The sequence below is a fragment of the Triticum aestivum genome, chromosome 1A, assembly GCF_018294505.1.
Source record: "Triticum aestivum cultivar Chinese Spring chromosome 1A, IWGSC CS RefSeq v2.1, whole genome shotgun sequence".
In the NCBI taxonomy this organism is placed as follows: Eukaryota; Viridiplantae; Streptophyta; class Magnoliopsida; order Poales; family Poaceae; genus Triticum; species Triticum aestivum.
Window position 1 is genome coordinate 541510265 of NC_057794.1, and position 9835 is coordinate 541520099.

At 45.6% G+C, this 9835-nt stretch overlaps 2 protein-coding genes across 2 annotated transcripts; both read left to right on the forward strand.

Annotated features, from left to right (window-relative positions):
- Window positions 1–4: 4 nt before the first annotated feature.
- Window positions 5–3777, forward strand: LOC123064765 (glucan endo-1,3-beta-glucosidase 8). The gene is made up of 2 exons (XM_044488167.1): window positions 5–243; window positions 2168–3777. Exons 1-2 carry the CDS (start codon window positions 5–7, stop codon window positions 3270–3272), a joined length of 1344 nt encoding a protein of 447 aa, XP_044344102.1. The 3' UTR covers window positions 3273–3777.
- A 1656-nt stretch (window positions 3778–5433) lies between these two features.
- On the forward strand, window positions 5434–9386 carry LOC123064776 (probable choline kinase 2). The gene is made up of 7 exons (XM_044488175.1): window positions 5434–5955; window positions 7524–7645; window positions 7788–7983; window positions 8312–8429; window positions 8554–8601; window positions 8700–8800; window positions 8897–9386. The coding sequence occupies exons 1-7, from the start codon at window positions 5542–5544 to the stop codon at window positions 9005–9007; spliced, it is 1110 nt and encodes a 369-aa protein (XP_044344110.1). The 5' UTR covers window positions 5434–5541; the 3' UTR covers window positions 9008–9386.
- Window positions 9387–9835: the final 449 nt, after the last annotated feature.

Sequence of the window (9835 nt, forward strand, 5' to 3'; positions counted from 1 at the left end):
GATGATGTCGCACCCGATGCACCCGGCGGCGGTGGTCCGCATGCTGGCGGCCAACGGCGTCGACCGGGTCAAGCTGTTCGACGCCGACCCCTGGACCGTCTCCGCGCTCGCCGGCTCCGGCATCCAGGCCATGCTCGCCGTCCCCAACGACCACCTCGCCTCCCTCACCCGCGACCCCCGCCGCGCCCGCGACTGGGTCCGCGACAACGTCACCCGCAACCTCGACGCCGGCGTCGATGTCAGGTACGCACCGCCGCCTCCCCCTTGTGTTAGTTAGTAGTTACCTCACGCGCGCGCTCTCCGTCCGTGGCGTGCCCTGTTCGGTGGGTGTGTCACGCGCGCATGCTCCTGGAGCGACTTTCGGTCGGTGGAGTTGCGTGTCCGAAATGTGTGTATGTGGTTCGTTTGCGCGCATAGGAAATGTTTGACGGAATGTCGCGCCAGGGCGTGGAGTTGCGTGGAGTGGGGATTGCGAAGTGCTCGATTTGGGTATGTGTTGTGTGTTTTGGTTCATGCGGAATTGATGCCATGCTTGTGCTGGTTGTTGCTCGATTCAGGTCCCTTCTGGAGATATGTGTTAAGGCAAGTGCATCATATATATGTTCGTGACTGCACAATCGAGTTAACTACTCTTCATACGGGTCATCATGTACTTATGATGTTGAAAGCCTGATACCGTGTTGAGAGTAATATTGCAGCAGTACTTGATAGTTCGGACAGTCAGCATGAGGAAGTTGTAGTGCAGCTTATGCCTTATGGTTGTTCACAGTCATAGAGGGTGTTAATTCGTTGATGATGGCAAAAATGCTGTGCATGTTGGTTCAGTGACATGGGACTGGTGGATGGCAATTCTATCTATATGTTTTTCTACCGTGTTTTTATTTAGTTGTCTTAATCATGCAATGCTCTGTATGTTCGTGACTGCACAATCGAGATAACTACTCCTCATACGGGTCATGTACTTATGTACAAAGTCTGACACCATGCCAAAGTACTAGTGCAGAGTTTTATAGTTCAAAGAGGCGGCATGAACAAGTTGTAGTGCAGCTTATGCCTATGTTAATGCACCGTCACAGAGGGTGTTAATTAGTTGATGATGAAAATTCAAAAAAAAAATGATGATGGCGCAAGAAAGCTGTGCATGTTTGGTTCAGTCACATAGGACTGGTAGATGGCAATTCTCACTATATGTTTTGCTACCATGTTTTTATTTGTTTGTTTTGGTTGTGCAATGCTCTCTATGCTGATTTGTCATGTAAGATAGTACGTATATGGTTCGACGTGCAGGATCAAGTATACTATGTGCTTGAAGCAGTGTCTGTCAGCCATAAGACATGGCATTATAAATCTGGACACTGGGACTGGGAGGGTATATCTAGTGCTTCCTGTGCTTATGCTGTTTATGTGCTTCAGTGTATTTATATTCAATGTATATTTACACTACTAGATCGATTGTTGTGAAAGCTTATTCAAAACGTCGAATGAGTAAACACGGGACTGGGCTGATCAAGTGCCATATCATTCGAATGTTTGTAATTGTAGATTACCAGCGATAGTCAAAATGGAGTATTACGTGATTTTTACTGTTTATTACATCCTACATACGCATGAGAAATTTTACTATGATAGCTTGCGTGTATTTTATTGGTGATGGCATGGAGTAACAGCTAGGGATTAGCTAGGTTGCACCATAATTTGGTACTGCTGGACCATTTCTAGAATTCAGGGACTTCAGAAGTTTAGATTATAGCTCAGTTAGTTTTGTAGTGAGAAGCATATAGTGCTTTTGGTGTAGCTGCAGCCGTCATGTTAAGCTAGTGAGCTCTGCAAGTGCCACTGTCACAATGTTCTCATGTGTGCTACTAGTAGTGTCTTACTACATTTCTACTGCAGCCTTATGTATTTTCCTCTAAGATGATGCTTAAGAAAAAAAAAACTAGACAAATCTTTGTATCTTTTGCACTAGGCCAGATGCGCCGTGACTCGTGAATAGTCACTTTCGTATTCAGTTCCTCAATGACTCATGACTTAACAGTGTATGTCTGAAACATTTATTTGAGTTCGATGGACATGTTGTGCATGTTTTTATTAATTCCACCTATTTATTTGCAACTTTTCATCTTAGTTCTTGTGTGATACTCTGGTTACATCCATTGGTTTTGTTCAGGTATGTGGCTGTTGGCAATGAACCATTTCTGAGGAGCTACAATGGCAGCTTCATCAACATTACCTTTCCTGCGCTCAAGAACATGCAAAGAGCTCTAGATGAGGCTGGCGTAATGGTCAAGGCTGTTGTTCCCTTGAACGCTGACGTCTACAACTCGCCAGAGAAAACACCAGTGCCATCTGCTGGGAGTTTCCGCAAGGATATCAACACCCTCATGGTTTCCATTGTCAATTTCCTCCATAGGAACGATGCCCCTTTTGTTGTCAACATCTACCCGTATCTGAGCCTCTATCAGAATGCAAACTTCCCTCTGAACTTCTCCTTCTTTGATGGTGGTAGCAAGCCAGTCTTTGACAAAGGGCTGGTATACACCAACGTGTTCGACGCCAACTTCGACACCCTTGTTTGGTCGCTAAGGAAGGCCGGCGTGCCCGACATGAAGATCATAGTCGGCGAGATCGGCTGGCCAACAGACGGCGACAAGCGCGCCAACGTCAAGTATGCACAGAAGTTCTACGATGGTTTTCTGAAGAAGATGGCCAAAAATGTCGGGACACCTCTGAGGCCTGGTCACATGGACGCCTACCTGTTCGCGCTGATTGACGAGAACCAGAAGAGCGTGCTGCCCGGGCGCTTCGAGCGCCACTGGGGACTCTTCACCTACGACGGGAAGCCAAAGTTCCCCATGGACCTCAGTGGGAATGGCCAGGACAGGTACCTGCTCGGGGTCCAAGGGGTGCAGTACCTGCCATCGCAGTGGTGCGTGTTCGACAAGGACTTGAAGGATAGGTACAGAGAGCTGCCAGCCTCCGTGAACTACGCGTGCTCGAACGCAGACTGCACGGCGCTGGGGTACGGGTGCTCGTGCAACGGCCTCAGCCATGACGGCAACATATCGTACGCGTTCAACATGTATTTCCAGACCATGGATCAGGACGTCAGGGCGTGCTCTTTCGGAGGCCTCGCGAAGATCGTGACGACGAATGCGTCTCAGGGAGGATGCGTGTTCCCGGTGCAGATTCTGAGCGCTTCGGAAAGGGTGGTGCCACTGAGAGTTTTGGCCGCGTCCTTGGTCCTTTCGGTAGCTGTGTTCATCCTCATGTAGGCGAGGCAGGGCAGTGAGAACTGGTACATCAAGCTGCTGTCAGAAGCTGTTACTACATGACACGGTGGGGAGCACCGGATTGCAAGAGTGGATTTTTTGTTCGTGCTACAAGAGTCTGTAAGGCAAAGCTGGTGGGTGATTGAAGACAGAGTCTAGTTTCAGAGGACAGTCTCACAGGGCGACAGGTGTGAAATTCTGAATTCTCAGCACGTCAATTGCCATGCTGACCGCTGATATTCTACAGCGGCATGGCTTTCCAGGTTTCTGTTTGACAGCTACCTACAACCTGTTTACTGGCTAATAGTCAGCCTGAGCGGTATGCGAAATGAGCAGTTTGTCAGTTTAAACTATCCTGCATTTGCAGATTCGATCTTTTCCGGATGTATGATGAACTGCGAAAGAAACATGTGTTTCGGGATGACAGGCATACGGAAGGAGCAGAATGCGTGATGTCTCTGTCTGTTCCTTGAGTTACTGATGGAGCGAAATGCGTTATATTTTTATCTGTTGATCTCAGTTCCTGTTTTTTTTTTTAAATCTCAGTTCCTGTTCTTTTGTTGATCTCAGTTCCTGTTTTAATTGCGTGCGCTCTTTGCCCCAGTTTCAGTTCCCTTTCTCTGTTGTACAAGTTGGCTCAGGGAATAATTAGCTTGTGGTTTATTCTAAAGTAGAAACAGTTCTTGCTTTCATCTAAAAAAAATACAGTTCTTGCTTTTCTATATCCTTCCTGATGAAACGCGAGCCCGGAGGCAGGAATGGGTCTACCTACGTTTTTTTTTTTGAGACAAAAAATAGGTCTACCTACACAGAGTACTCCTAGTTATCTCCTGGGCCAAAACGGGCCTCAGGTTCGTCGATGATCTCACCAGAGCCCACATGGGGTCCCTGCCTAGGTGGCAGTACCTTGTGGCACCATGTGCTCGGCAGGCTGTCAGCCTGTAGGCACCACCAAGTGGGACCAGATGACAGCAAGGACCGGTGTTTTTGCGCGGACACCCTCTGGTTATGAGAAAAATTGCTGCAGAAGGGTCAATGTTAAGTAGTCGCATCATGGCACAGTTGGTACATGCATGGAGACGGGAATCTTACTTGGTTGGGGACCTGTCAATTGCGAATCTTAGACAGGATATACATTCAAATGAATGAATGATGCGACACATGTGGTTCATAGGATAGGATTATCGTAGGAATAGGAATTTTGTAAGAAATAAGATGACATGTATCTCAAATCCTATGAGTAGAAATAGGAAATGAGATGCCATTTGGTTGACACCAAAGAATTTTTTTCATTGAGTCTAAGCTCATTTTTATTTTCCTATGAAATGTGAAGGATAGGAACCAATCCTATGTAGGAATAGCAATCCATTTCTATGAATCAAAGGGCTCTAAAGGAAAAAAAATCCTATACGAATCCTATCCTCTGAAATTCCTATGAAATTCCTCCAAATCAAAGGAGGCCTTAGCTGTTTTCCTTGACTCTAAACAAGCTTCTCCATGCTGAGAGGTATTTGATCGATGTAATCCTCTGTCTAGGTGCTCTTCGATCTTTGGCCAGACGATAATTGTTAGCGCCCTAGGAAAAAAAACAAATTTACCAAACACTCGTACATGCATGTCCGCCTTGATCGGTCGGCGGGGCTAATAATAAAGCTTATCCGCTCTTACAAATGGATTATGAACTTATGATCTTGGTAAATGTTTTTCTCTGTTGGGGAAACTTATGTTCTATTCTTAATCATTCATGGCAGTACAGTCAAATCCATGGACCATCTAGAGATGACTACAGGCACTAGATGTTGTAGTTCTCTTTCGACCAATCTTGTTATGTTGATGGAAGGACGGGGCAAGAGTGAGATCGACGGTGATGTCTTCGCACCAATTTCAACGCGAATCAAGTGTGTGGTGCAGTGGATGCAAATTTGACCATGTATATACATTTCGCGAATGAGATTCCATCGTGTCATGTCGCTTTCTTATAAATGAAAAACACAACCATTTTCCTTTTTTCCATATAGGAAAGAAAACGGGATCTGAGTTTGACTAGTGGTTCACTTGTGGACAAAGACGAGAGGGGGCCTCTTCAAAACGGCGCCCACCTGTGGAGGGCGAATCTGCAAAAGCGCCGCGGGCAAAACGAACCGTCTACTTATACGCGGGGCCCTTCCTGGATCCGCGTGGAAGCCGATCGAGAACCACACGCGCGCGCGCGGAGCACGCAGATCCCTCCCTCCCATTTCTGGACGGAAGATTCCTTGCGGCCTAGGTGGATATGGTGGCGAGCGAGGGCCAGAGCCTGGCGGAGACGGCCGCGGCATCGGCGGTGGCGGCGGCGGCGCCGGCGGGGCTCCCGAAGGAGGCGCGGGGGCTGCTGCACGAGCTGGCGGCGGAGTGGGCGGACGTGGCCGACTGCCGCGCGCTGGAGGTGGTGCCGCTCAAGGGCGCCATGACTAACGAGGTGTACCAGGTGCGCTGGCTCACCGGCGGCGGCGCGGGCGGCGGCGAGGAGAAGGGGGAGGGCGAGTACCGGAAGGTGCTGATGCGGGTGTACGGCGAGGGCGTGGAGGTCTTCTTCGACCGGGAGGACGAGGTGCGCACGTTCGAGTGCATGTCCCGCCACGGCCACGGCCCGCGCCTCCTCGGCCGCTTCCCCACCGGCCGCGTCGAGGAGTTCATCCACGCCAGGGTGCGCCTTCCCTCCATCCATCGCTCTCATTATTTCCCCCTTTTTTTTTCTTTAATTTCTTCTGTACGTCTCGTTCCGTTTCTTGTCCCGTTCGATCGATCCTGCCGTCCTCTCCGAGGACCGCTCTCGTTTCTCACGCCCTCCGCTCTTTTCAGAGGAAAACGTCCTCCGTTATTTGCCAGGCTAACAACCTTTCCTGATTCCTTTCCCAAAGGAAGCTTTATTTACGTATTTGGAGGGATAAGGACGAAGAAATCTGTTCTGTTATTACACCATTTAGCCCCCCTGATATAATGTCATCATGCACAGTATCAGATAGCGACGAATTGTTTACTGTATTGACTATTGAGGTGCCATAATTCTTCATCCACCGACGGTGTGGATTGTATTATTGCCTGCAATTTCAATCGTTTGACCCTTAGAAACTTATCCAAGATGTTCTTCAAGTCGTCGGTGAATGGCCAATTCAATACGGGTTAACATTGTTTATGTTATCTCGTTGTTGACTAAATTGCATATCACTGTACATGCGTGCTGTGCTTTTTAATTGCCTTTTTTCTAGCTTATGAGAGACTTGTGGCAGAAATCGTATGACTTGTAAATATGTACTTGCTCTTAACTTATCAGGCTACTTTGGTTGTTGTCATCGTTTGACATTTCTGCTCCTTCCAAGATTTTTATGCTGTATTATTTCCATGCTGTTGTCATTATTGGATATATACTTATGCTGCTTCAAGATATCTAATTCAACGCTTCAAATTTCTCATTATTGGACACTTCTGATCCTTGACGATATTATCTAGTAGTTGTATTATTTCCGTGCTGTTGCCATCATTGGACACTTCTGCTTCTTGAAGATAATATCGAACAGTTGTATTATTTCCGTGCTATTGCCATCATTGGACACTTCTGATTCTTGAAGATATTATCTACTACCTCCGTTCCTAGATATACGACGTTTTGACAGTAGAATTGAACTGCCAAAACATCATATATTTAGGAACGGAGGTAGTAGTAGATGTATTATTTCTGTGGTGTTATTATCGGAAATTTCTGCTTCTTGAGGATATCTAATAGCTGTACTGTAATCTGTTTTCTAATTCAACACTTCAAATTTATCATATTCCGATGTACTGTGTATTGTAGAGGGTCATTTTAGTTTATATAATTAGCTATGTACCAGCTGAATTACTTGACATGACTAAGTCAAAATGTTCAACTGAAAATATCTTCTGAATAAATGAGGGACAAGAAGATGATTGACTTGGACTAAGCAGGATAGACGAGTACTGTGACATGACATGGAGGGAATCATCTTCAAAATAAAGTACCTTAGAAGGGGGAGATTAGTTTAGAAGGAATACTTAGGGTGGGAATATCACTCTTTATTCACCATTAGTTCCCATCATTTTTCAACGGAATCATATTCCGCTTCCTTTATTTCTTTTAAATGAAACAGAAACGTGCAGGATATATGTTGCATTAAGACACCAGATTTGCTTTGACAGGAGATATGTTAGCAGAATGAAGAAATATACAGAAAAAACTGATGAAAATATTCCTGTCAGACACTTTCAGCTGTTGACCTGCGTGATCCAGAGATTTCAGCTATTATAGCATCCAAATTGAGGGAGTTCCACCACCTTGACATGCCAGGTCCAAAACGTGTCCTCATGTGGGATAGATTGAGGTATTGCGGAAGCTTCAGTTACACAATTATCTTTCTTTAATCTCATTTAGTCAGTTATCGTTGTATTTACACAGTTTCTAGAACTAAACATATAATGAAAGTTAAGTACTAACTGGAAAATACGTATCTTCATCTTTCATAGGAACTGGCTCAAAACTGCCAAGAGCGTCTGCCCCTCTGACGAAGCCAAAGAGTTCCGTTTGGATAGCCTGGAGAAGGAGATCAATGCATTGGAGAGTGAATTTTCGGGGGAAGACCAGTGCATAGGATTTTGCCACAATGATCTCCAGTATGGCAATATCATGATTGATGAAGAGACCAAAGCACTGACCATCATTGTAAGTTATTGCAACCAAGCGTATGTTTGAGTCATTTAGTTCTGTTCATTCGTCAGGTTGCGGTGTCATTATGCTGCCCTTGCTGGTACAGTCAAAGAGTAGTAAATTTCTGTTTCTCAGACAACACACTATATCAAGGAAGGATTGATTCTTTATTTCCATAGTAACCTCCATGTTATCCTGACTGCCATGCCTATCTCTGAACTTGAAACTTTGGTTTGTGTTACAATTAACCATCTCATTTGCATACTAAAACTATCCATTTGTAGCATAGCAAAGGTTGAAATATATTGTCCCCGTCTTACTGCCTCTCTTCACACCTTTACAGGACTACGAGTATGCAAGCTTTAACCCAATTGCTTTTGATATCGCAAACCATTTCTGCGAGATGGCTGCGGACTACCATTCAGAAGAGCCTCACGTACTGGACTACACAAAATATCCAGGTATGTTGCATGGCGGTTATTTGTCGAAGCTACTGCTTTTTGCGCACTGTTAATTTCCATCTTTAGATACTTTGATCAACTTACACTGTCTATTTACTGTCGCTTACTACTCCTGCTGCAACAGATGTCGATGAGCGGAAGAGGTTTGTGCAGACCTACCTGAGCTCTTCAGGTAAGCAGAAACCTTGTCATTAACCTCTTGTTCCGCAGATGCAGATTTTCTAGAGCTATTTGTTTCACACCATTGCCTGATTGTGCCATCTGTTGAAGGTGAGGAGCCTGACGCAGAAAAGATCAAGGATCTGATGAATAACATTGAGAAGTACACACTCGCCAGCCATCTCGTCTGGGGCCTCTGGGGAATAATTTCGGTGGGCTCATTTGCATGATCTCTGTCACTGATCCTCTCCACTGACCATGAACACCATTTCCATTCGATCTAATCGAAACCTACATCATGTGTGCAGGAACACGTCAACGATATCGACTTCGACTACATGGAGTATGCGCGGCAGAGGCTTGCGCAATACTGGCTGAAGAAACCCGAGATTCTATCCTGCCGTGTTGATGATGAATGAACCCCCAGCAATGATCAGGTGGTGTCTTTTCTGATGGCCACTGGCTTCTGCACATAGTACAGCTTGCGATGCTCCTGGCGCGTCGATGAGCTTGCCTAGGGTACAGAGTTTAGGTGAAGGTGGGGTGTGCTGGCTTTTTAGTAGTTCCCTTGCTCATAATCAGTCAGAAGGTGCTTGTAGTAAGGTGATGTGATCACTTCTGTGTTGTGTGTTTTCAGTAACAGTGGCTAGTTACTTGCGTGTGTTCAGGTGTACATATTTTGCAGTTTGGGAGTGTGGCTGATGCTATCAGGAGTAATAAAAGAATGTAAATATTTGCGTCGAATAAAACAGGGATACAGAAGGAAAATCATTAACAAATCCTGCTTTGAACATTTAACTGACAGATCTCCACCTGTGTTGATCTATTCGGCCTGTTCCTCTATGAACTATTGGTGGGTTTAGAATGTGAGGGTGAAGGCGAAAAGTGGAAATGTAATCCAGGCTACGTTGAACTCCTTCTAGAGAAATAATTTGTAGGCGATATACATTTCACCTGTCTTTTACAAAAAAAAGACAAATATGTTCGCCAGCGATCTCTAGGCACTTGGAAACTGTAGCCGCTGCCAAGTGAGAAGCTTCCAATATGGATGAGTTGTGGCCTCAACTAGCTCAAGATCGTTCATCAATGTGCTTGAACCATTACCAGTAATCTCTGTTTTCCTTACCCGAGAAAATAAAAGGGAGGGCTCTTAAAAGAGCAATGCTACATCTATGAACAAAATTAACGTAATCTTACGTGATTAGACAGCTGGCGATTTATGATTGGAATTAGGGGGGAGAAGGGGC

Coding starts and splice junctions, on each gene's coding strand:
- LOC123064765 (XM_044488167.1), top strand. CDS start 5: ATGTCGCACCCGATGCACCCGGCGGCGGTGGTCCGCATGCTGGCGGCC. Junction 244..2,167: donor GACGCCGGCGTCGATGTCAG/GTACGCACCGCC, acceptor GGTTTTGTTCAG/GTATGTGGCTGTTGGCAATG.
- LOC123064776 (XM_044488175.1), top strand. CDS start 5,542: ATGGTGGCGAGCGAGGGCCAGAGCCTGGCGGAGACGGCCGCGGCATCG. Junction 5,956..7,523: donor AGGAGTTCATCCACGCCAGG/GTGCGCCTTCCC, acceptor TATTCCTGTCAG/ACACTTTCAGCTGTTGACCT. Junction 7,646..7,787: donor CTCATGTGGGATAGATTGAG/GTATTGCGGAAG, acceptor CATCTTTCATAG/GAACTGGCTCAAAACTGCCA.